The sequence below is a fragment of the Labrus bergylta genome, chromosome 17 (genome assembly GCF_963930695.1).
Source record: "Labrus bergylta chromosome 17, fLabBer1.1, whole genome shotgun sequence".
NCBI classification, from domain to species: domain Eukaryota; kingdom Metazoa; phylum Chordata; class Actinopteri; order Labriformes; family Labridae; genus Labrus; species Labrus bergylta.
Genome location: NC_089211.1, coordinates 25491376 through 25517145, shown reverse-complemented (window position 1 = coordinate 25517145; position 25770 = coordinate 25491376). Strand labels below are relative to the sequence as shown.

Sequence of the window (25770 nt, the reverse complement as noted above, 5' to 3'; positions counted from 1 at the left end):
AAATAAGGTAGGTCTCTCGGAGCTCAAATGTGAATACCAACAAAATCCAAACACAGGTAAATTTAAATAATAATTATTGTATTTCACATAAAAAAATACTTCCAATATAACAAAACAATAAGTTCAAACAACCAACATAAATATCCTCTTAATCAAAAAACCCTTCTTGGGTCCATCCAAAAAAAAGTCAATGTCTTTCGATCCGTGTTCGAATGTCTTTTTAGATCCTACCAACTTGTAGGCAGAGTAGATCTGGTAGATTTTAGCTCGCCATCTCCACGCTGTAAGGTTCATACACAAAAAACATGACCGCTGTGTAAATCATAAACTCGTTGTCCCGTCTTGGGCAACCAAACAATTCTGCCTCTGCAACATGCCATGAGATGAGGTGAGGGGAAGTGACCTCGTGAACCGGATGTTTATGATAAGTGGGAGGAGTTCTGATTGGTTGAAGATTTTAGCGGAGTTCAGGTGAGATTATGGAATGTTTTAGAAAAATAAAATAGGGAAATAAATAAATACAAAATAAAATGAATGTTTTTTCTTACCACTGTAACTTTTGCTGCTTTGCTAAAGTGCTCATGATGGATAGGCCGGATCTTTGTAACATAACAATGAGTAAGGTCTTTTACCTGCTTTTTGTAACATAATAATGAGTAAGGTCTTTTACCTGCTTTTTGTAAAGTGTCTTGAGATAACACTTGTTATGAGTTGACGCTATCCAAAATAAATTGAATTGAATTGAATTCTTAAGTTATGGAGGTTCACTGAGGTCACTCCCCTCTCAAAAGGAAAAAAAAAATAGAGGGCTAATATTTAATTCAATTTAATTAACCTGGGTTACACTACATATACCAGTGCAGTAAAACGGCTCAAGTTGGGCTGCACTCTCTGTCCAGCCTCTCGCATTGTCAGTCCATGATGACATGATCAACTAAGGTTGCTCTGATTTCATTTGAAAGTTGTTTTCTTCTTTGGCCATGAACTCCTCTACCAGCTCTACTCCTACCTCTTACTCTTCCTCTACCAGCTCTACCTCTCACTCTTCCTCTACCAGCTCTACCTCTCACTCTTCCTCTACCAGCTCTACCTCTACCTCTCACTCTCACTCTTCCTCTACCAGCTCTACCTCTACCTCTCACTCTACCAGCTCTACCTCTCACTCTTCCTCTACCAGCTCTACCTCTCACTCTTCCTCTACCAGCTCTACCTCTCACTCTTCCTCTACCAGCTCTACCTCTACCTCTCACTCTACCAGCTCTACCCCTACCTCTCACTCTTCCTTTACCAGCTCTAGCTCTACCTCTACCTCTACCAGCTCTATCCCTACCTCTCACTCTTCCTTTACCAGCTCTACCTCTACCTCTCACTCTACCAGCTCTACCCCTACCTCTCACTCTTCCTCTACTACCTCTACCTCTACCTCTCACTCTTCCTCTACCAGCTCTACTCCTACCTCTCACTCTTCCTCTACCAGCTCTACTCCTACCTCTCACTCTTCCTCTACCAGCTCTACCTCTCACTCTTCCTCTACCAGCTCTACCTCTCACTCTTCCTCTACCAGCTCTACCCCTACCTCTCACTCTTCCTCTACCAGCTCTACCTCTCACTCTTCCTCTACCAGCTCTACCCCTACCTCTCACTCTTCCTCTACCAGCTCTACTCCTACCTCTCACTCTTCCTCTACCAGCTCTACCTCTCACTCTTCCTCTACCAGCTCTACCCCTACCTCTCACTCTTCCTCTACCAGCTCTACCTCTCACTCTCACTCTTCCTCTACCAGCTCTACCTCTACCTCTCACTCTACCAGCTCTACCTCTACCTCTCACTCTTCCTCTACCAGCTCTACCTCTCACTCTTCCTCTACCAGCTCTACCTCTCACTCTTCCTCTACCAGCTCTACCTCTCACTCTCACTCTTCCTCTACCAGCTCTACCTCTACCTCTCACTCTACCAGCTCTACCCCTACCTCTCACTCTTCCTCTACCAGCTCTACCTCTACCTCTACCTCTACCAGCTCTATCCCTACCTCTCACTCTTCCTTTACCAGCTCTACCTCTACCTCTCACTCTCACTCTTCCTCTACCAGCTCTACCTCTAACTCTTCCTCTACCAGCTCTACTCCTACCTCTCACTCTTCCTCTACCAGCTCTACTCCTACCTCTCACTCTTCCTCTACCAGCTCTACCTCTCACTCTTCCTCTACCAGCTCTACCTCTCACTCTTCCTCTACCAGCTCTACCCCTACCTCTCACTCTTCCTCTACCAGCTCTCACTCTCACTCTTCCTCTACCAGCTCTACCTCTCACTCTTCCTCTACCAGCTCTACTCCTACCTCTCACTCTTCCTCTACCAGCTCTACCTCTCACTTTTCCTCTACCAGCTCTACCTCTACCTCTCACTCTTCCTCTACCAGCTCTACCTCTACCTCTCACTCTACCAGCTCTACCTCTACCTCTCACTCTTCCTCTACCAGCTCTACCTCTCACTCTTCCTCTACCAGCTCTACCTCTCACTCTTCCTCTACCAGCTCTACCTCTACCTCTCACTCTACCAGCTCTACCCCTACCTCTCACTCTTCCTCTACCAGCTCTACCTCTACCTCTACCAGCTCTATCCCTACCTCTCACTCTTCCTTTACCAGCTCTACCTCTACCTCTCACTCTCACTCTTCCTCTACTACCTCTACCTCTACCTCTACCTCTCACTCTTCCTCTACCAGCTCTACTCCTACCTCTCACTCTTCCTCTACCAGCTCTACTCCTACCTCTCACTCTTCCTCTACCAGCTCTACCTCTCACTCTTCCTCTACCAGCTCTACCTCTCACTCTTCCTCTACCAGCTCTACCCCTACCTCTCACTCTTCCTCTACCAGCTCTACCTCTCACTCTTCCTCTACCAGCTCTACCTCTCACTCTTCCTCTACCAGCTCTACCCCTACCTCTCACTCTTCCTCTACCAGCTCTACTCCTACCTCTCACTCTTCCTCTACCAGCTCTACCTCTCACTCTTCCTCTACCAGCTCTACCCCTACCTCTCACTCTTCCTCTACCAGCTCTACCTCTCACTCTTCCTCTACCAGCTCTACCTCTCACTCTCACTCTTCCTCTACCAGCTCTACCTCTCACTCTCACTCTTCCTCTACCAGCTCTACCTCTACCTCTCACTCTACCAGCTCTACCTCTACCTCTCACTCTTCCTCTACCAGCTCTACCTCTCACTCTTCCTCTACCAGCTCTACCTCTCACTCTTCCTCTACCAGCTCTACCTCTCACTCTTCCTCTACCAGCTCTACCCCTACCTCTCACTCTTCCTCTACCAGCTCTACCTCTACCTCTACCTCTACCAGCTCTATCCCTACCTCTCACTCTTCCTTTACCAGCTCTACCTCTACCTCTCACTCTCACTCTTCCTCTACTACCTCTACCTCTACCTCTAACTCTTCCTCTACCAGCTCTACTCCTACCTCTCACTCTTCCTCTACCAGCTCTACTCCTACCTCTCACTCTTCCTCTACCAGCTCTACCTCTCACTCTTCCTCTACCAGCTCTACCTCTCACTCTTCCTCTACCAGCTCTACCCCTACCTCTCACTCTTCCTCTACCAGCTCTCACTCTCACTCTTCCTCTACCAGCTCTACCTCTCACTCTTCCTCTACCAGCTCTACCCCTACCTCTCACTCTTCCTCTACCAGCTCTACTCCTACCTCTCACTCTTCCTCTACCAACTCTACCTCTCACTCTTCCTCTACCAGCTCTACCCCTACCTCTCACTCTTCCTCTACCAGCTCTACCTCTACCTCTCACTCTTCCTCTACCAGCTCTACCTCTCACTCTTCCTCTACCAGCTCTACCCCTACCTCTCACTCTTCCTCTACCAGCTCTACCTCTACCTCTCACTCTTCCTCTACCAGCTCTACCTCTCACTCTTCCTCTACCAGCTCTACCCCTACCTCTTGTAGAGACTTTGGTTGGGAACCGGAGGGTCGCCGGTTTGAGTCCCGGTGCAGTCCAAGCATGGAAGTTGGTCTGGTAGCTGGAGAGGTGCCAGATCACCTCCTGAGCACTGCTGAGGTGCTCCTGAGCAAGGCACCAAATCCACTCCCCACCATCAGCTCAGTGGCGCCTGCTGTGGACAGAGCCATCACTCTTTCCATTAGTGCATGTCCATAGGATTCTGTTTCTGCATGTGTGTGTTTCAGCCTGTGTGTGTTCATGACTTACAGAGTGTAAAAACTGAAATTTCGCCTTGCGGAATCAATAAAAGTAAATCTTCAATCTTAAACAGTGCATTAAAATGAGACTGTAAAATAAGTTAGATGAATTACTAAAAACCAGAAAAACACATTAAAAACAGAATACTTTAAAAGCATAGTGTCTGCACACGTTTACTTTACTCTTTGGAAAACTCAGAATAATGTTTTTAAATCTGTGATATTTACACTAATGTGACTTTCACTTCAGTATTTTTGTAACATGCCTTAAAGTGGCCTGAAGGCCGATCTACTGCGCATGCGTGTTTCGTAAAGGCTCCGGTCGCTCCGCCATCTTTGTCAGCTACCCATTGTTCACTCTGGAGCTAACAGCGGCGGCAAATCATTTCATACTGCGCAATAAAACACTTTGAGGGGGTCACAGGCAACTGCCCGCGACAGTCGTGGATTTGCTCTCAGGGTTGCGACTTGTTCTCGGCCAGCAAGTTCAACAAAATGGACGATGACCAGCCAAAAACCCTGTAAGTGTGTGTCTGCGTTACCGTTAGCCTAGCCAGCTAGCCGCTCACGTAGCTAGCGTCCAGGCGCCGCGTATTCTCCATAAAAACGTCGTTTTACTTGTGTGCAGAGACGTGACCGCAAAGTTAGTATACATAAACATGACGTGTCGGATTTTTCGCTTACAATAATCCTATTCAGGTTCATTATAAACATGTTTTAATGGCTTAAACAACCTCCGGTAAATTCTGCACATTCATTAACGCTAGCAAGCCGATTCCAGAAACATCGTGAAGTTAAAGCGTCGGAACACGTTTTCATCTGGGGAAATCTGTTGATTTAGTTGGGTTAACATTAAATTAACTGAAGCCGAATGAAAGAATAGCTTAGAGATTGTGTCCACGTTTGCAAGATACTTCTCTAAACTGCAACTACGTCTTAATAATATGGAGGAAAACATTGAACCAGGCGATGTTTCAATGGAGTTTGGTGAAACGTCACCTCCGCGTCGTTTCCTAAGCGATGCAATAATTATTTCTTTTAGGCCTTTTGATAAACGAGTCCGGATAGTTGTGTTGCCTAAAGACGCAGGAGGTGTTACCACATGTTTCTACTGGTGTTCATTTGGTTTTTTTGAATGCGGGGTTATTTCTGTTACCAGGGTAAGATTAACTTAAATCTATTTAAAGCTGGCAGTGATGTAAGACAAGGTCAATAGCTGAGATTTCAATAATGTTGGTTGTCCCTGGATGCACTCAGTGTTTGGCTGCAGAGATGCTCATTAGATACAGACTGAGCACTCGTTTGACGATGAGATTTTATAACCTGGAGACATTTGCATTGACTGTAAATCCTGAAGGTGGAAATCTGCATATTGCTTTGTGCTGATTTCTGTCTTTGCGGCGTAGGAAAGAGGGGGCTGCATTGTCACACAGGTTATGTAAATATGGATTTTACCATTATTTTTGTAAATGACAATTCTAACCTTATAACAGTGCTGGAAAGTGGAAAAGAAAAATCCTATTATTACTAGATAGTCAAACCCATTTATTGTGGCAAGAGTGGGTGGCTATTTAAACAAAACATAATTAAGGAATATGAGGAAGCTGTTGCACCATTACCTTTCTGAAAGGACCAAGAGAGAGCAGACCCCCCCCCCCCTTACCCCCACAATGATCAAAATAGATAGACTTCACTTGCACTTACGTAAAATAGGCCGGCACGATATGAGAAAAATATGCAATGTGCGATAACGATGTAAATGGTGATGAATAATGCTTAAGTCAGTTTTTACGGATATCAGCTGTTGACTTTTTTTTTTTTTAAACACCACCTGTTTTTGAAATATCTCCCTCCTGAATGCAATAGTTAGCTTTAGCTTCACCTAACCTCATCAGAGTAATTTCAAAGCATGAACATTGTCCTCCTCAGGCCTCCATTCAACGAGGAAGGAAGCTCTGCTTGACTGCATTAAAGTTGAAAAAAAAAAAATGATCGTGGTAAATTCAGACTTTCACGACGGGTCACGTCGCAATGATGACAAAACGATACAATTGTGAATATTTGCGCAGCCTTCACGTAAAGGGCAACAATCTACATGATATAATCAGCATCATGGTTAATTGTAGTTAGAGGAAAAGAGATTTTCCACACAAACTTGTAATTGTTACTTCTCTGCATTGGTTTCAGGTATGTTGGGAATCTGTCCCGGGACGTGACAGAGGCCCTGATCTTGGAGTTGTTTGGCCAGATCGGACCCTGCAAGAGCTGTAAAATGATAGTAGATGTGAGTACCGATTTGCCATTTTTTAAAAGACTGTTTTCCCCTCCTGCTCTTGAAGAGACACTTTTGGTTTCATCGTAACCCTTTTGCCGATGTCTTGCAAAACTTATCTTCTGATTATCCACAAAAAACATTTCCTCCGACCCCTTGGTTTCTCATTTGGTTCCCTTTTCACCCCCTCTCTCTTTTTGGTTTGCCAATGACTTGTGTTATTGTCCAGCCTTGTGTTATGTTCACAGTGACATAAATCCTCCTGAAATCAAATTGCATTTTAATTGTCTGCTTCAGCATGCACATCTGCTCTTTAATTAACATATTAAAATGTTCTCCTTTTGAGAAATAAACGCTGCTAATCTACCAGTCTCCTTAATCTAACGTACAAAGATGAACCTACACCTTGTCCTGAACCTATCAGCGAGTAGACGCTCCTGTGAGAGTCGATAAATAAATTATGATGGCCCCCTGCTCCCTGACACCCCCCCCCCTCTCTCATCCCCAGCTCTCTCTCTCCAGCCTTTCCTGTCACACTTCAACTATCTGTTTAATATAAATGCAGAGACACGTCTGAAAAACAAACAGACTCAATATAAGAGTTTGGTTATGTGTTGCAGTTGCCCGAGAGGTATCGAGCAGTTTTAATATCTGGACTTCTATATGAGTCCAAATCCTATATTATTACATTTGTGTTGATCTTCAACGGCAGAGATGAAGACCTACAACACGTATTATATTCCTTTTTCCCCCCCTTGGTTTATTGCTGCATATCAGCATACAGATCTCACCGTCTTAAATGTGTTCAAGGTTAATTTTACATATCCTCCTTTGTGTTTGGTTAAGCTCCAGCTAAAACCAAAAGCAGGATTTATACTCCCTGTTTTTTGCAATTGTGCATTATTCTCAGAAGGAGGAGACAATAAAGGGAGCAATCAGGAAGATGTGTAGAGAGTGAGATGATAAAGGTATCTTACTCTCTGATCATTAAGGAAACATGCTATGTTGAAGTGCTGGCTTCTCTGACAACAATGCAGCAGCCAGTATGTCCTCCTTCTAACTTTAGATTCTGCTCCTGAATGCTCTGGATTTGTTTGGACCAGAGAAGGTAGGCGCTCTTAAGACACGCCCCCACACGGCCGTTTTGGACGCCCCTCGGTTTGTCAGATATGAGAGCAGTTATCAGGTCAACAGGTGTTGCAGCGATGGAAGCGGTCAAGAAAAGTGGTTCAGATAGAAGTGATTGTACCCGACCTAAAAAGCCTCTGCATGTTTCTAATAAGCTCCACGAGCAGAAACGTGCTCAAACTAGGATCAATATTGGAGATGCTTTTGAAAAATGGAGAGAGGTTAGAACACAGAAAGGTTTACAGACCCATGCAGAGCTGGATAAACACTGAAGCTTCAGAGTCCACCACATGGTGACCTGAGTGAGCATCCACTCTAGAGAGGAGGGGGGGGGCAGCTCTCTATGATGTTTTGATGATTTAGACTGCAGTACTCATTTTAAACACTAGGTCTCCAAGTTATATATTGCTCCTTTAAAGACAACTTAAAGGCACTGATATACTTTTTTTTAAATGTGTAATTTGTTAAAAAGACAAATTATGAAACTATTCATGATTTTAGTTTAATTTAAATCTTGGTGTTTTGTTTTTTCCCCCCTACAGACGGCAGGTCATGATCCGTACTGCTTTGTGGAGTTCTATGAGCATAGACATGCCACTGCCACAATCGCAGCCATGAATGGTCGGAAAATTCTGGGTAAGGTAAGCATCTATATCTCCTGGGTGAGTCTTACGGGCCAAGGCTTGGGTGGGCAGTGACAACATGAAGCAGCTGGAAAATCTTGTTTCTTACTGAACCGTACCTTCCTGCTCCGCTCCACTTAATGTGTTTTATTCCCTTGTGCACATTATTATTCTGTGCACAATCTGAAATGACCGGGACGAGGAAGGGGGGGGGGGGGGCACCAGACACAGACCTCTATAACCTCACTGTGTTGTTATGAGTTCATTAAACATGTTTACATTTGAAAAGTTAACTTTATTGATTTCCTTTTTGTTTGCTTCCTCTTGATATTAACCTGATTCAGCAGAAACATGACAGACATGATCACTAAAATACGACATTGCTGTAGCGCGTTTGGCTCCCCCCCCCCCCCCCCCCCCCAACTGTAGTAACTTAAGGACAGCGGTATGCACATCCGATTCAGAGATATCTGCCTGAGATCTGTAGCGATAGATTGATCCCTTAAATGCAGTTATCAAACACTTTTGGAAAAGATTTATAACGAAGCCAAGATGGCCACTCAACTGGAACGTAACTGCGCATGTACATGTGTCACCGCTCGACACTCTGGAGGGTGATGCTACTTGTTGTAATCCAAATGGCGCCCCCTGCTGGTGACAGAGAACTGCTAGTGTAATACAATGAAACTCAATTGAAATGCTGTTTGACTGGTGAATAACTCCAGTAATATCGGATAAAATCAGCCTCTTGAAATGCCAATATTGGCCAATATTAACCCCTAACCGATTTCTCGGTCGGACTCTTTTAAAAAGTCTTAAAATTTATGATTTTAAGGGCGGCGCAACCTCAAATGAAACATAAGAAACGCCCATTAAAACCAGTCAGAAGTAAACACAGACAGTATCCTCATTTCCTCGTTGACCCTTCACAATTTGACAGTTTTTAAATCCAAACTTTCTGCAGAGCTCACGTTCACAACAAACGCTGGACATGGCGAGGTTAAAGGCAAGGTCATTAGCAGGTCTTGTATGTGCAAATCATGACATGCATATTAATACACTCATATCTTACAAGTCATAGTCACTCGGATGTACACAAAGAGCTGTTTGTTTTTTTCCCTTCATACGTCATGCTGTCTCTGTTATAAGTGAGTTTTCCATCCGTGTGTATGAGATGCTTTAACGTGGTCCTGCTGTTTTTAATGATGTGTTTAATAATAATAGTAATAACCTTTACTTTAATCGATGCTCTTCTGTGCCCCTTACGTCTTTACTGCCATGTCTTCTGCAAACTTATGTCCACGTAGAACCCACATAAGAGCAACTTCACGAGAAATACATTCAGTTGAAAATATTTTATCCTCAACAGGTATTGAAGGACCATTTGAGGAGTATAACAAGTTCGTAAAAATCACTTGTTTGTAAGTCCCTTGTTATTTGGACCTTACTTCCTACAATTTTTCTCCAAATTTTTTACTAGAGTGAGAGTGAAATGTTCCTGATTATGAAGGTGATATCCCATAATATTCTCCACTGTATTTCACTGTGTATTTAATGATTACAGAGGTTTGTAAACATAGATAATAACGATTGATGTAGTGATGGTTTAGGAACCAACGTGTGGCATACAGTGACCACCTTATTTAAAAAAAAAAAAAAAAAAAAAAAAAAGTTCTCAATCACAGAATAAGTAAAAAGTGGTGTGTGACAGAAACCTCTAATCAAAGAGAAAGCACCTTCCTTTCCTCTGCAAACATCACGTCCATTCTCACCTGTTCTCCTCTTCCCTCGTTCTCGACGTCTGTCTCTCTTGCAGGAGGTGAAGGTTAACTGGGCCACGACCCCAACCAGCCAAAAGAAAGACACAAGCAGTGAGTACTAATTCTTGGTCTAAACGTGAGAGATTCTTTGAGGGATCTTTCGATTATTCTGACGATAAATCGAGTAAGCTGATAAGAAATATTGCATATTCAGCCATTTTTTAAATCACCTTCTTAAACGCAAAATATGTAAAGACTACCACCAGGCGGCTCTCAAACAAAACAATAACAAAAAGATGGCATCGAGGCTGGCAGGGAGAAATAGGTTTACAGATGAGCTAATGTATCCGAGTACAATTTAAATTCAGGAACCCCGATGCCAATGTCTCCACAAATTAGCTGCCATCTGGTAGTCTTTGTAGTGTGGCGATGAAGAATCAAAGAGGTGATGATATCTCTAGATTTCCTCACTCAGCCTCTCCTTGGCTCTGTCCTTCTAGTGCTTTTCCTTCTGCAGAATTTTGAATATTGCGGCGTTACCGGTGATGCTGTAAATGCAGAAATTACGATGCTGCTGTGCAGACAAATCACACAGGGCTTGTGGTTTGCATTGTTTTGACGCTCAATTACATTTTTGAGGAGGTGCAGGTCAGGCAGTGTTTGTAGGCCTCTGTCTAGGTTCAGGACTATGCAAGCTTCAGTCCATGTGACTCAGAAGTAAAAGCTTAAGTTAAACAAATAATCTTACCTGATTGTTTAAGGCAGGGATGTCCAAAGTGCGGCCCGAGGGCCATTTGCGGCCCTTGAGGGGATTTTCTGCGGCCCGTGACTTCAAATGAAGAATCAGAAGATTTTGATTAAGATCGGCACATTATCTTATTTTTCTTTTTCATGTTAACAAGGGATGAACAATATTCCTAAAATAGAAAATGTTCAGGAACATGTTGTTGTTGTTTTTTTAAATCTACAGCTTTTACTATTTTCCACATTTTTTTGTAAACTATGAAAACTATATCAACTATATTTTAAAAAACAAAACCTGTGGCCCACAAGCGATTCTAACAAGACAATTTTGGCCCGCAAGAAAAAAAGTTTGGACACCACTGGTTTAAGGAGTAGATCATTTCTTTGCAGCAAAGCCTGATTTTCCTGCAAACATTTGGATAACTTTAATCTTATTGTAGTATAGATTGTTTTGAAGTTTATGAAATACCACGTCAACATGCTGTTTTTCTTTTAAAGGTCACTTTCATGTCTTTGTCGGAGATCTAAGTCCTGAAATCACCACGGACGACATTAGAGCAGCTTTTGCCCCGTTTGGAAAAATATCGTAAGTGAATTAAAAAATCTAATAATTTGTTAACTTTATTAATCGTGAAATGTGTCAATTGTTGTCTCACAATGTTTGTCTGTCTGTTGCCCAAAGTCCATTTCTTTCTACTGAGCACGTTGTTAGTTAAATTAAAAGTAATAGCTTTATATTATTTAAATTCTCAGTCATGCATATTCTTCAAAAATACTCTCACAACAAATTAAACTTTCCATTCCACATAAAAACTGTAAATGACCATTTACATTATAAATGGAAAGAAACCTAACTAGTTTACTACTACTAGTTAAACTACTAGTTGAATGTTGAATATTTCTATTTGATCATAAACTGAATTTCTGACCCGGTGTTCTGTTTGTCTGCAGGGATTGTCGAGTGGTGAAAGACATGGCCACAGGTAAATCTAAAGGCTATGGCTTTGTCTCCTTCTTTAACAAATGGGTAAGTGTGCAAATAAATGCCTGCATGTTAGAGGACTGAGAAAAAAACATAAGCAGGTTCAGATTGTCATCTCTTTATGACACCGCTTACAGTGACATCTGCATGTTCTATACTTTTTAGGATGCAGAGAACGCCATCCAGCAGATGGGAGGACAGTGGCTGGGAGGGAGGCAGATCCGGACCAACTGGGCCACGAGGAAACCTGCTCCCAAAAATTCAAATGAAAGTAAGTTCAGAGGAATTAAATCGACAAAACGAGTCACAGATTAGATTTTCTATATTTCAGCGTTTTCAGTGCTCAAGTGCAAAAAAACGCCCTCGGTCAGCGGGTTTCTGTAATACATTTGGCAAGTTATGAACTTAACTTTTCAAGGCAGAATACTTGGGAACCTGTCACACCTCACGTGCAGCAAATAACGCAACTTTGTAGAATGATCAGGCGACGTTGTTTCACCCCTGACCCGCCATCAGAGGTAGTGATGGAGGCGCACTGGGGGGGATGAGCTGGTGATATGAAATGTTGGAACAGGGCTGAGTCTGTGCATGCCTGGGGTGTGTGTGTGTGTGCGTGCCTCTCACATTGTCCCTCTGACTCACCTCTCGTCTGCAACGCCGTAATGTAATGTAAATTAACACACCGGGACACCAATATTACGTGGTTACAACTGCAGTATGGAAGAACAAGGGCGTAATGATGCCGTTATTGCGGGACAGCAGTCTGTAAGGGGCCGATGTCTCTTCTCCCTCTAACGACCAGTCAAAATCAAGTAGGGGCGGGACTTCTGATATCAACTTTGTCAACAACAAGAATGGGGAATGAAAAACTAACCTGACTCTCCTTTTTGAGGGTTCAGTTTCCGGTTTGAGAAACTCCTGCCCGAGGGAGGCAGACGTGCCTTGAGTCTTTTTTTTTTTATTTATTTATTTTATAACACAACATGCTCGTCTTTTTCCTTCCATTCAGCTCCCAGTTCCAAACAGCTGTCCTTCGACGAGGTTGTCAACCAGTCCAGCCCGAGCAACTGCACCGTGTACTGCGGCGGAGTGACAACAGGCCTCACAGGTGAGCCTTAAGTTTGTCTCAAGGAGTTAGACGCCCATCAGAAAGCGACGCCAACACATGAAACATGACATAATGACGGTGTTTATTTGATTTCTTTAGAGCAAACCATGAGACAGACCTTCTCCCCCTTTGGCCAAATAATGGAAATACGAGTTTTCCCAGACAAAGGATACTCATTTGTGAGGTAAGCCTACTTTCTGTTTATCCCAGCAGCCATTGAACCTCACCTTTGTGCAGGATTTCCTGATATTAAGCTTGTTTTTTTTTTTCTGTGTGCAGGTTTAACTCCCATGAAGCAGCAGCACATGCCATTGTTTCCGTCAATGGCACATCCATAGAGGGCTATGTGGTGAAATGTTACTGGGGCAAGGAAACAACAGACATGGTTAGCCCTATCCAGCAGGTACAGATGCCACAGGTATGTACCAGAATTATCCTAGACCGTGTTCATTTTAAAGGAAGAATGTGCGACTTTTTTGATCCAGTAGATGTTGCCCTTGAACTCCAGCATGAAACCAAAACAAACTGCTGTTTGGCCACGCCTCCTCCATACTGAAGCCTCCCCTCTCCTCCAGAGACACACCTCCAACCCCCCTCCACTCGTGTTCTCTCCAGGGAGTTATGAATTAGAATGCATCATTAAGCACAAGCAGCGGACAAAATTGTCTTTAGCTCAAGCTGCAGTGTGTTAGCATGCTAATGTTAGTGCTCTTTAGTCCATGTAAACACGGCTCTGACAACAACACAGCCAGCGGGACTCAAGCTTCTCCCTCATTGTAGACAGTCATGACTCAGAGACACAGGAGAGACTGGATTTATGATATATTTATTTGAAAGATGTCGCACATTCTTCCTTTAATAAAGAAAATGTGTGTTGTGTGTGTATTATCATCCTTTGCTACTTGTTCAGTGGTGTTGTGACGGTGCAGGATCCTTAATCTGCTTCTCTACATTCTTGGTGCAATGTGAGCCCTGTGCCTCCTAAAATATTCCTCCGTATGTCAGCAGAACACAGTGAGCTTTGCGGCGCAGCCCTACAGTCAGTGGGGTCAGTGGTACAGCAACACGCAGCAGATTGGTCAGTATGTGCCCAATGGATGGCAGGTGCCCAGCTACGGAGTCTACGGGCAGACCTGGGATCAGCAGGGCTACAAGTGAGTTCTGAAATCTTCTCTGCTCTCTCATCAGACTTTCAGAATGCTGCACCTGGAAATCATTTCCCCCCTCCCCCTGAACATGTTGGTCTATTCCTCTTCTTGTTGCTTTGATTGCTGACACTCTAAACGGGACACAATATCTCGCTACAGTAAAAGCCTAAATTGAAGATCAACTTTATTAGTCCGGCGCGTTCCCTGATGAATGCCGCAGGTCGTATTGCTGGAGCTTTTTGACCTTTCGAACATCCACAAAATATTTTTAGATTTTCCACACGGGAGTAGCTCAGCCTGTAGGGACTTGGAAAAATTAATTTTATTTAAACGTTTCCATCGCAGGCCTTCTTCAGATGACAGTTTTTAAAGATATGTGCCTCACACCCATATTTATAAATTTGTTAATACACACACACACACACACACCAATAGGATGATAGGCACTATGATGGTGCAGCCGTGGTCAAACATTCAAAACGGCCAACAAAGAAAAACGTAAAAATTATCTCTAAAATACGACACCAGAGAAATTGCAATTCTAGAGCAGATGGGCTAGCAGTGATGCGGCACACCCCATGTACAGAGGCTACGGTCTTCCTCGCAGCGGCTTTGGGTTTAAATCGGAATGCGTGTCCCCCCCGCTCTCTCCTCCCAACACTTCCTGTCTCTTGTCAGCTGTCCTATCTGATCGAGGCAGAAAAGCCTAAAAAATAACTTTGAAAAAGAAAAACTTGGAAACTGATGTGTTCAAAGACTTGCATGTTCATTCGACTCCGTCTTTCTAACGGTATTCTCTCTGCTCGCTGTTGCAGTCATTTACACGCTGGAGCCGGATGGACGGGTGTTGGCGCGGTGAGCAACGGGGGCATGGTGGAATCCGGACAGGGGGTCAACGGGACGGTTCTAACCAACCAGGCCGGCATGAGCACCGCCGGCTTCCACACCCACTGATCAGTGATCCAAGTAGCCGTCTCTGAGCCTCTGAGGCCGCGTGGATGACACTCTGCTGGGGGGGGGGGGGGGGGAGGGGGGGAAGGAGCGCATTAGATGTGCTGTCTCTGTTACCACACACAGTTATTCTGTTAGCGAGGCTGGTATGCCATTTTTTTATCAACCTCCACCAGCCCATAACCTAGCCCACTGCCCAAACTCTGCAAGTGTACAGAAATCAATTCACTCCAGAACAATTACACACTATTAATAACAGCTATTGCTAATGCACCTTGCATTCCTGGGCCCATTTTATTCTTTGGCGTATTTTTGTACTGCCTCCGTATAACTGGCCAAATGTAAAATATACAACCGTGTCATGATATTTCTAGCACAGCCACATATTAGTTTAGAAGAAAAGGAAGTGTCCAATGATTAAATCTATAATAAAACACTTTTTTTTTTTTTTTTTTTTTTTTTCAGCCCCTCAGAGCCAAAGAGCAAGGGCAGAATTTTATACCAATGTTTAACAATCATACAGGGAGATGAGGGTCACCATTTTTGCCGCAGAAAGTCCATCGTAATGTGTGGAGCGAGCAAGGGGGTGCGATTTTAATTTTTCCTAAATAATAAAACAAAACAAAAAAAGTTAAAAATAGTCCGAGCAAGTTCTCAGGGTGTTGTGAGGTCATTCTGTGAAACGTAGGAAATCACTGAGTCCAGATGAGGCAGGTTTTAGAGGGAAAGTGGACGCCATAAAATAAAAAGGTAAATCTCTGCGCTCCTTCTTCGATTCATCTTCTGGAACGGACCGAATGGACTGGATTCAATCTGTGAATAAGAAATGATGTGTGTGTGCTTGCGTGTGTGCATGAACTCTGATGCTTTTTACACACAAACACAACGTCCTGATTCATCTCCCCCATGAAAAACTGAAAGGACTACTTCAATTTTTCTTTTGCTGTCATTATTATTATTCTCTCAAAATGCTGACATTGTATAAAGAGCTTGTTTTTTTTTTTTTGCCTTTTTGTGTTTAATTTTCGGGACTGTCTTACAAAGAAAACGTTGCAGTGACACCATCGAATCATGTTTCACCTTCTGTTTGTTTATAAAAGTGGCTGTCAACTGTCAACATTATTTTTTAAATTAGATTTTCAATATCTCAAGTCGATTGCAGGGATTTACTGCCACGCTTATCTTACTTACAGGCAGACAATATTGCACAAATACTTAAAAGTTATCTTTCAAAAAAAAACTTCAAATACTAGGGATTTTTTTTTAATGTTTTTGCATTCCACTTTGTTTTTGTAATTTGCTTTTGGAACTCTGTTTTCTGTGACAGTCTGTTCAATTGTACTGAATCTGTATAAAGACAACGTGTTACTTGCTTCTGGTCGGGGTAATGGTTTCCAGAAACGGCTGTTTTGACAGTAGCATCCCTGTCTGTCCAGTGCTGGTCCGTGTACAGTCGAGGAAAGTGCGAGGTGTGATTCTTCCACAGGACGAGCAGCATTGCTATGTAATGCACACAGAGAAGAAGAAGAAGCCTTTCGATTGATGAGTAATAACCTAATTTAAGTTATTCTGTTGTTATCCTAAATAACGATTGTTTTTATAGATTAAGAAACAACCTTCTAGGATCAGATTTTTTGCACTGTGGCCACCATCATTTTTAATATAGTTGGGGAAAAAAAATCCATTGTGTTGCCTTATTATCAGTGAGTTTCTTTTAATTTAACCAAAAAGTCATCCGAGAGTAGGCGGTGCCTAAGAATGTGTTCAACCTATGTTTTTGGCAAGGGAAGTTCTGTTGATGCTTCAGTAACATGGTTTGAGTTTTTGCTTTGTCCCATTAAATTGCTGATGCTTAAAACAGCTCCCATTCACACTGTTTGTATCCTATCTTCTTCTAATCCATGACCAGAGAAAAGTGTTGTAGTACTCGAGAACAAAACTGAGCTCGGGACCACTTCGTCTCAGTGTCGGACTCCAGATTTTAAATCAAGACCACCACTGATGGGCTTCTTTCTCATGTCATCACTGTGATTAGAAGGGAAACGCCTCCTTCTTAATCAACACATTCAAATTCAAATCATTTGTAGTTCAAGGTGCTGTCTGACACATCTGGAAAAACGAGTTTCCGAATTGTAAAATGACCATGAAGGCCTGCTCAAGTCGGAGCAACAACTCAGGGAAAAAAAATGATCTGACCGACATTCCGAGTTGACGTCATAATCGTCTTCAACTTGGGATGCGAAACATGTTTTGTTGACGTCAACGGTCAATGTGTGATGTCATAAGGTGGGTATTTGGACTCGTCAAGAGAGAGTTTGTTAAAGTGAAATGAGACATTCAAAGATGCAGCAGTGTCCTTCTTTTAAATCACTGAGACTACAGGGAGACACTGAGGACCACTATCTACGGAGAGCCTGAAGGGACAAAATAACATAATAATGCATCAATGCTGAGAGCCCTTGATTTTGAACAGCTTATATTTTATTTTTACTTTCCTATTCTTTAACTGAGTTCTGTGACATCACATTAACCTTACTGAGGATAACATTTCAACCAATTTTAGTCTTTAAATGTTTTATTTTGTCCAACCAATAGTGAAAAACCTACAAAAATTTACTTTATTACGATATATGAGAAGGAGAGCAGCAATTAGACACAATTGAATAGTGACATGTTTTATTGGCTTCATTCTTTCGGTTTTTTTGTTTTTTTTTGTGAAAGAAGTCACATCTTTAAGTACTTAAAACACTGAAAGAAAACAAATTATGTAAACCTCAGAGACACTTTCATTCCAACAGGAAGGTTTGCAATGATGGTTTATTTTATTGCACATTTTAATTTTGTGCAGTCGTTTGCTCGCAATCTTTAATGGGCTTACTGCTATGAGCGTATTGTATTTGGGCATTTTCTACTTGATAATGACCAATTCTGGAGTATTAAGAAGGTTAATTCAGTCAGTTTTACAGCTAAATTTGACTTTTTCTAAAATTAAAGGTGACCAAAGATACTCCTTTCAATAGAAAAAAATAGCCTCTTGTGACAATATATATTAAAAGTATATGAATTTTCATAAACAAAGTATAGAAATGTATTCATAATGATATCACTTGGTTATGTGCTTTTAAAATTACCAAACTGACAAGAAAACTCCTGCTAGCTCACTTACTGCTCGAGCATTTCGCGGCCTTTGCACTCTGACTACATCTCCCATGATTCAGCGCGCCCGTAGCGGCCGACCCCCCCGCCTTTTTTTCCCCCCCTCCGCCCCCACGTGATCGCCTCCGACCAATCACGAGTGTCGTTACAGGCGCAATGCGGCTGTCGGGATGTAAGGAGGAATGGCGACGGTCGAGGCGGTTTTGGAGGCCAGAGCTGAGCTAAGTTTGACCAAACAGAAGCGGAACGCAGGTAGTTTGAAAATCAGATGCGATGAACACACACAGAGAGGTTGTTAGAAACCCAGTGGTGTGTTTATAACCGTGTGTTGACGCTTTTTATATTGATACATTATACATTTAGAAAAGGAGGCTGTTACAAAGCATGTTAACTGTTAATAAGCTTCTTAACTGTTGTTAAAACTTAGAAGGTAAAAGCAGTTTGATAAAGTTTAGTGCTGCTCGTTTCCTTTTGTGTGATCATAAATAAAGACATTTTTATCTCTGTTACTTTCACTGATATTCTTGTTTCCCCCTTTTTTATTTTTTTTTAAATTTTTTTTTAAGGTTTCCCAACTTTTAATATTTCCCAACATGGAAACTGAAGTGACAGTGTCCTCCTCGCCCTCCACCCTCAGACCACCCTCGTCGTCTGCCCCTCAGACTTCCACCGCCCCCGCTAACCTGGCGGCTAAACAGAAAGACAGCAGCAGAAAGACACCGTCCAACACTCCCGCCTTCCTCTCTAACCTGGGCAGGGCGACCTTGCGGGGCATCCGCAAGTGCCCCCAGTGTGGCGTCTACAACGGCACCCGTGGGCTCAGCTGCAAGAATAAGGCCTGCGGGATATCTCTCAGGAATGCCTCCGCCACGGGCAGGAGCAGCAAGAAGTGTGCGGTGGAGGTGGTGAAGGTGATAATAGACAGTGAGGAGAGAGGGGGTAAGGAGCGTGCGGGGGGCGGGGGAGGCCTTGCGGGCGCCTCAGGTGGAGGTGTGCAGGTGTTTTCAGTGTGTCACAGAGGAAGAGGAGCCACAGCGACACAGCTGGGCTTTGTGGAACTCGTCCCCACTGATACCGCAATAGCTACAGGCGACGGCGCGACCCTGCTGACCCGCATCAATCTAGGTCGCTGTTTTCTGCCTTCTTGCAGGCAGGGTCAACGGTCAAATCATGGCGATACAGAGTCGGCGGCTGCGGGTGCAAAACAGTCCTCGGACAGCCTCTGCGTTCACATAAAGCAAGCGATAGAGTGTCAGAGCCGCGCCGCGCCGCTCACCTTGAAGAGCTCCGTCCTGGAGGGGCTGCAGGCCTCAATCCAGGAACGGGAGGAGCTTTGGAGGCTGGCCACGGAGTCTCCGGGACCCCTGGTGCAGCGCGTCGCAAAGGACACCCTGGTGGTGAAGTGCCACACGGACTCCCAGCATCCTTTGGGGCTGCTGCATCTCACCGTGTGTGCGGGAGGGCTGTCGGAGGTTTCAAAGAGCGAGAGGCGGAGCAGAGATAAGCAGCAGCAGCAGCATGGACTCTTTCACTGCGCCTGTCAGGTGAGCGGCGGCGGCGGCAGCAGCAGAAGAAGTAAACCCGGTGCGGACGGCGCCAACTCTCATCCGCCTCTCGGCTCTGTGACATCACAGCCCTGCCTTCACTTCCACGCCTGTGTGTGCGCCTTTGCAAGCGACGAGACACTGGCGTCAGAGTTTGCTGCGTTCATCAACTACACCCCGAATGGTACAGTAAGCTGAGTCTCAATGAACTACTTTGACATTTTTTGGTGTTTTGTTTTTTTTATGCAGTAGATTTTTTCATTAAATAAAAAAGCAATTAAGTCACTTTACTCAACCAGATATCTTCCAGATGTCAGGCAGCTTCCCACTAAACGAAAACACACATTTAACTTACCAATAAAAAATTCTTCTTCCTGTTTCTACTTTACTGAAGCTGCATTCGTCGACTGAGCTGTCAATCATGCCGTTTAAAACAGTCTCATAGCATCAATCAACGACCAGTAATTAAAGAGAAACTTCTCAGAAAACGAGCCGACTTGAACACAACTTACTGTCATGATGATACCGGGTCCGACTTGTATTTAGATTTTATAGTTTCACCCATGTTCCATCTGTTGTCAGCGAGGGGAAGGTGGGGCAGCCAGCCACTAGGGGGAGCTCTAAATGTTCTGGCTTCACTCCCAGGAGGCTTTTGCTTTAGACTCAGTGGTGTCCAAACTTTTTTTCTTGCGGGCCAAAATTGTCGTGTTAGAATCGCTCGCGGGCCACAGGTTGTTTTTTAAAATATAGTTGAGAACGTAGTCAGGCTTTGTAGATCAGAATCAAAAGGCTCGCTAAAGAAACCCTTTAATAAAGGAAATCAAATATTTAGATTTCTTCGTTCTACTTTATTTGTTTTTTTCCTCAGAATCAAGTCTGTAACGTGGTTCATGTTTTTGGAAAAGCTTTCTGCATTTAGCTCAGGTCATTAAATGGTTAAACAACAGTCCGCTTGTTTACAAAAACTTTGCATGAGTTTTTTTTCATAGTTTACAAATAAATGTGGAAAATAGTAAAAGCTGTAGATTTAAAACAACAACAACATACATGTGACTGAACATTTTCTATTTTAGGAATATTGTTCAGCCCTTGTTAATATGAAAAATAAAAATAAGATAATGTGCCGATCTTAATCGAGGCCTCGGGACAAAATCTTCTGATTCTTCATTTGAAGTCACGGGCCGCAGAAAATCCCTTCAAGGGCCGCAAATGGCCCTCGGGCCGCACTTTGGACATCCCTGGTTTAGTCCATCTTACATTCAGTCTTTCTTCGGTTCTTTCTCAAAACTGCGTCTTCCACGCTCAATTCCCTCCTATGTGAGTGGATGTGTGTAGGAAGCATAGTCTGTAAGAAGTTATCATCGATGGCGGTCTCCATGCTGGAAATGCTGTCTCAGTCTAACTTTCAGTCAACCTAACGACAGGCTGAGAGCTGGAGCTGAGGCGGGTTTTAAACCTCCTGACAAACCGTTACACCGCGCCCACCTGTCAATCAGGTCAGCTACACGCCTTATTGTGAATAACTCTTATCCTTCATCAAATCAAAACTGATGAGTCATCAAAACATTCACCCCCCGTACAGTGTGTGTCCATCCAGACATGAGCTAATCACACCTATTTGGTTTTTTGAACCAGGCTGTAAACATGTTCATCTCTGCTGTAAAAACAGACTTTTTGAATGGGTGTGTATGTGACTTCCTGTTCTTCTATAGCCAGCCTCTAGTGGACACTCCAGGAACTGCAGCATCAGCTTCATTTTTCAACACCGCAGGATGCTACGTGGTCTTCTTCAGAAACAAATGGTCGAAACGTTACTGAGGCGACGTCCATGTTTATATACGGTCTATGATGAAACTGCGTGTCTTAAAATGTCAGACTATTCCTTTCATGTACTTTTTCTAAACGACTTCCTCCCACCTCTCCTCTCAGGCGTTCAGCAGAGCGCTCCGAGCAGAGTGATCAGTCCCAGTGAGAAGCCTCTGCTGCAGGCTGAGACCGTCAACCCTCATCATAAAACAAAGAAACTGCGGGTGGATGAATCCCTCTCAGGTATCCTCCTCCTCGTCCTCCTCCTCCTCCTCAAACAGATTTATTACATTCACCTCTGAGTAATGCAGGATGATTCTCCAGAAGCACACGTTCTCTGAATCTTTCATTTGTCCGTCCCTTCTCTTTCTATCTTTATCTTTCCCACCCTGCTGTTTCTTCACTCCCCCCCCTCAGCGACCTCTCCCTCTTGGGTCGGAAAAGAGGGAGTGTCCGCCTGCGGTCTAAAGAGAGCCGGTCAGCGGAAAGCCCCCGGTGCTGGTGGGCTGAAGGCTCAAGGTGCTTGCCCCCCCTGCTGCCCCCCCCCTCGCTCCCTGCCTTTTCATCTTACTGCTGCTTAGATCTGTCCATCAAATAACCTTACATCGTCTCAGACATCTGTCTCTATCTTTATCATTCCTCTGTCTTAATCCCGCTGCACTAATCCTCGTCCGCTGTTGAAAAGAGCGGCCGCACTGCAGCGGTCACACCGAGCACATTTAAACATTTTAACATTTCCTTTTTAACAACATGTGACAGACTCGAGCTCGGAGTCTCATGAGGCTGAATATCTGACTTGTGGGTGGTCCGCTTAGAAACAAAGCAGGTAATGAATGACTGTGTGTGTGTTTGTGTGTGTCTCAGGGAGTACACAGGTTGTGGATGAACGTACAGTGGCGATGGGTTTCCACCAGTGGCTGGCCAGTGTCACAGAGAGGATCCACCAGACTATGCACTACCAGTTTGATGGTAACGATGAAGCTAACTACACTTTATGAGATTGGAATCATTTTTACAAAGTAGGTGCCTCCCCACAACCATCATGAAGTCGTGGCCTGATTCAATGCACTATGATTATTTTTACTGCTCCCCATTGAGTCGCATCCTCCCCGATCTAGAATTGGACATTTTTACAAAATTTACTTGAAGAGATGCTTCTCACAGCTGATCGTCTCTAAAGGAAGACTTGTTCTGGTTGCTTGTTTCTCACATTAAGTCATTAAGGACCAAAATGTCCACTTCCAAAAAACTGCAATAAAAATTGAATAGATTGTTATTTTTTTCTACTTTTTTCTGCATAATTCTCTTAAACAACTTCAGCCCTGCTCAAAACTAACAAACATTCAATCATTTTTAGGAATTTAACCCTTTAAATGCCAGTTTGATTACTTGATGTCACTGTTGTTATTTATGAAAATAAAAACATAAAAATTAGTTATTTTCCATAAAACAAATATTTGGTGGCTGGGGGATTTTTTTTTAAATCAGTCTTGTATATGTCAAAGATTATCCAAAATATTGACTTTGATGCATTGTTAGTTTTTGTGTAGCATCAGATTTAAAATGTAGTTCCCTGTTTGGACATTGGAGGGCGGAAATGTCCAATTTACAAAAACTGCTATAAAAATAGAACAGATTGATATTTTTTTCTACTTTTTTCTGCATAAATCTCTTAAACAACTCCAGCCCTGCTCAAAACTACCAAACATTCAATCATTTTTAGGAATTTAACTCTTTAAATTGTGTGAAGAGAGAGACTTTCTTACAAAAATGGTGCCATATGCACTAACACAGACAAAATGATGACCAGATGAAGAGGAAACATTTGACCAAATGGACAAAAATGTCCATAATGATGCATGAGGGTTAGAGAACGTTTTGTTTTTTTTCACTCAGGGAAACCAGAACCTCTGGTGTTCCACGTCCCTCAGGAGTTCTTCAACGCTCTGCAGCATCGTCTGTCCACGGGCTCCAAGAAGAAGAGACTGCCCAACTTCACAACAGGTTGGAAAACTTTAAACACTAACGCACGCTAGCACAAGCTAACCGCTGGTGTTTGTCACCTGCCTGTCCAACAGGAAGCAGAACCAACTCCACGTCCACGGGTAAAAGACAACACAAGGTGGAGCGAGCTGCGTTTGGCTTCACTATGATTATATTTTCTCTGATTTGCCGCTATGTCGATGTCCACAATATTCCAATCACTGAATTGTATCCATTCCTAAAAATAAGTCCTTCTTTATGAGTTAAAGGCTTTATATGTGATTTTTTGATCCAGCAGATGTCGCCCTTGAGCTCCAGCATGAAACCAAAACAACTTGCGCTGCATTGTTGTGTTAGCATGCTAATGCTAGCGATCTTTATTATGCTGGTATCTTCACACTGCATGTACGTCTCTCTCTCTCTCTGTCTCTGTCTCTGTCTCTGTCTCTCTCTCTGTCTCTGTCTCTCTCTCTCTCTCTCTCTCTCTCTCTCTCTCTCTCTCTCTCTCTCTCTCTCTCTCTGTGTTGATTTTAGCTTTTGTGAGAAACGATGGACTCCCGTTCGGCTCCTTCTCCAAGTACACCTGGCACATCACCAATCTGATGCAGGTCAAAAGAATCTTTGACACCCCAGAGGTAAACGCTCCCTCCAGTCAGAGGATGTGACGCGTCTCAGGCTCTGTGACCCCCGAGCGCTTCTTTCCGGGCAGAAAAGTTTATGCAGCATTTGTGCACTGAGATGAAAAGCACTGCAAGTCCGTCCTGTCTCCATGACAACAGTCTGTTGATAATGCTCGCTGTATGAGCGACACTGCTCCGTTACTTTTTACTGCATGTTTTATATTTGAGATCGTTTATTTCCCGTTTATCAGACGCAGAGCGAGGAGGATGAATACGGGGAATATTAAACATTTGGAAAAGAGCGCCAGTGAGGTCTACAGCGCCTTTCTAAAAAAGTTAAAAGATTTTCAACATGAGCATTCGAGCGGCCGCACAAAAAAGGCAGAGCGCTCAGAAAAGAAACTCATGTCGCTGCACTTTTTTTGAAGTTGCTGCAAACGCTCTCTCCTCATTGGAAACAATTGATTGAGAAAAAAACGCTACGTGAACACGGGGGCCTAAGACGATAGACGGCTGATTTTAGTTTTTATGATTGACACTGGAAGTATGAAATCAATCGTAGTATATTTCCTCTCTGTCTGTCCATCAGTTGCCTCTGGAGCTCTCTCAGAGTTTTGTAAAAAACGCAGACGGCTCTTATTCTCGTTTCCACTGCCCCGACCCGCTGCCTGAACCTGAGCTACCCGACGGCTACAGGACGGATCGACCGCAGGCCATACGGCCGATGGAGCTCCGCACCTTCCTCAAAGTCGGTGGGTGTGTGTTTTTAAGCCGCAGAGGAGTGAATCTGCACGGCTGTGTTTATACGTTTCACCTCACGCTTCTTATTTTCCCCCCCTGCAGGACCGGGCTCGCCGGATCAGAAGGAGGCGGCTCCGTTTGTCGTCGAGTGGATTCCAGACGTCCTCCCTCGCTGTCAGATGGGAGAGCTCAGGATCGGCTTCGAGTTTGGACACCAGCAGAGCGGTCAGGCGGATCACTGCGAGAAAATGAGCACCACGGAGAAAGGGGGGCGGAACAAGCCGGACTCGAGCCAAACCAAACACACGAAGGCTGTGGAAGTCCTTCAAGTGGTCGTCTAACAGCTCGACTTGAACGGCCTCTGTCGGTCATGGATCGTTTATGTATGCAGTATTTGACTCCCCCCGTAATCCCACATTATAATATGCAAGCTACTGATAATCAATAACCTCCTGAGTGACGCTGTGTTTTATTGACTCTCGACCATAGAGAAGACGTATTATACCTTTTCTTTAAATGCGGAATATTCCCGACAGCTAACAACAATAAAGAAGAAATTATATTTTCTGAAAGATATCTTTGTTTCTAATTATTTTATTAAATCTTAAAACAAATGACAGAAAAAACAAAACAGCAAAGACTCGTATGAGCAAATTACAGAAAAGACAAACAACAGCACGGTGCAAGAGTGCATCAGATATTCAAAGGTCCAATCAGTGAGATGTGTAGAGAGTGAAATGATAAAGGTATCTTACTATCTGATCATTAAGGAAACATGCTATGTTGAAGTGCTGGCTTCTCTGACAACAGTGCAGCAGCCAGTATGTCCTCCTTCTAACTTTAGATTCTGCTCCTGAATGCTCTGGATTTGTTTGGACCAGAGAAAGTAGATGGTTTTAACTCGACTCCCACACGGCCCCCCGTTTTGGACGCCCCTCGGTTTGCCAGATATGAGAGCAGTTATCAGGTCAACAGGTGTTGCAGTGATGGA

General features: G+C 43.6%; 2 protein-coding genes across 4 annotated transcripts; both read left to right on the top strand.

Annotated features, from left to right (window-relative positions):
• Positions 1–4523: 4523 nt before the first annotated feature.
• Positions 4524–16802, top strand: LOC109998923 (cytotoxic granule associated RNA binding protein TIA1). 2 transcript variants are annotated; one of them, XM_020653856.3, is made up of 12 exons: positions 4524–4734; positions 6401–6497; positions 8156–8254; positions 10053–10107; positions 11239–11326; positions 11692–11767; positions 11888–11993; positions 12732–12830; positions 12930–13014; positions 13110–13248; positions 13839–13984; positions 14794–16802. In XM_020653856.3, exons 1-12 carry the CDS (start codon positions 4709–4711, stop codon positions 14930–14932), a joined length of 1155 nt encoding a protein of 384 aa, XP_020509512.1. In that variant the 5' UTR covers positions 4524–4708; the 3' UTR covers positions 14933–16802. The 2 variants fall into 2 exon arrangements, with proteins under 2 accessions (XP_020509512.1, XP_020509511.1); XM_020653855.3 differs by having other exon boundaries at positions 4525–4734; positions 13836–13984.
• A 972-nt stretch (positions 16803–17774) lies between these two features.
• Positions 17775–25351, top strand: c17h2orf42 (chromosome 17 C2orf42 homolog). 2 transcript variants are annotated; one of them, XM_065965904.1, is made up of 9 exons: positions 17775–18337; positions 18652–19813; positions 21559–21678; positions 21853–21954; positions 22300–22404; positions 23332–23439; positions 23953–24053; positions 24628–24790; positions 24882–25351. In XM_065965904.1, the coding sequence occupies exons 2-9, from the start codon at positions 18679–18681 to the stop codon at positions 25118–25120; spliced, it is 2073 nt and encodes a 690-aa protein (XP_065821976.1). In that variant the 5' UTR covers positions 17775–18337; positions 18652–18678; the 3' UTR covers positions 25121–25351. The 2 variants fall into 2 exon arrangements, with proteins under 2 accessions (XP_065821976.1, XP_029137012.2); XM_029281179.2 differs by lacking the exon at positions 21853–21954 and having other exon boundaries at positions 17792–18337.
• Positions 25352–25770: the final 419 nt, after the last annotated feature.

Coding starts and splice junctions, on each gene's coding strand:
- LOC109998923 (XM_020653855.3), top strand. CDS start 4,709: ATGGACGATGACCAGCCAAAAACCCT. Junction 4,735..6,400: donor GATGACCAGCCAAAAACCCT/GTAAGTGTGTGT, acceptor CATTGGTTTCAG/GTATGTTGGGAATCTGTCCC. Junction 6,498..8,155: donor GCTGTAAAATGATAGTAGAT/GTGAGTACCGAT, acceptor TCCCCCCTACAG/ACGGCAGGTCATGATCCGTA.
- c17h2orf42 (XM_065965904.1), top strand. CDS start 18,679: ATGGAAACTGAAGTGACAGTGTCCTCCTCGCCCTCCACCCTCAGACCA. Junction 22,405..23,331: donor TATGCACTACCAGTTTGATG/GTAACGATGAAG, acceptor TTTTTCACTCAG/GGAAACCAGAACCTCTGGTG. Junction 24,791..24,881: donor CCGCACCTTCCTCAAAGTCG/GTGGGTGTGTGT, acceptor CCCCCCCTGCAG/GACCGGGCTCGCCGGATCAG.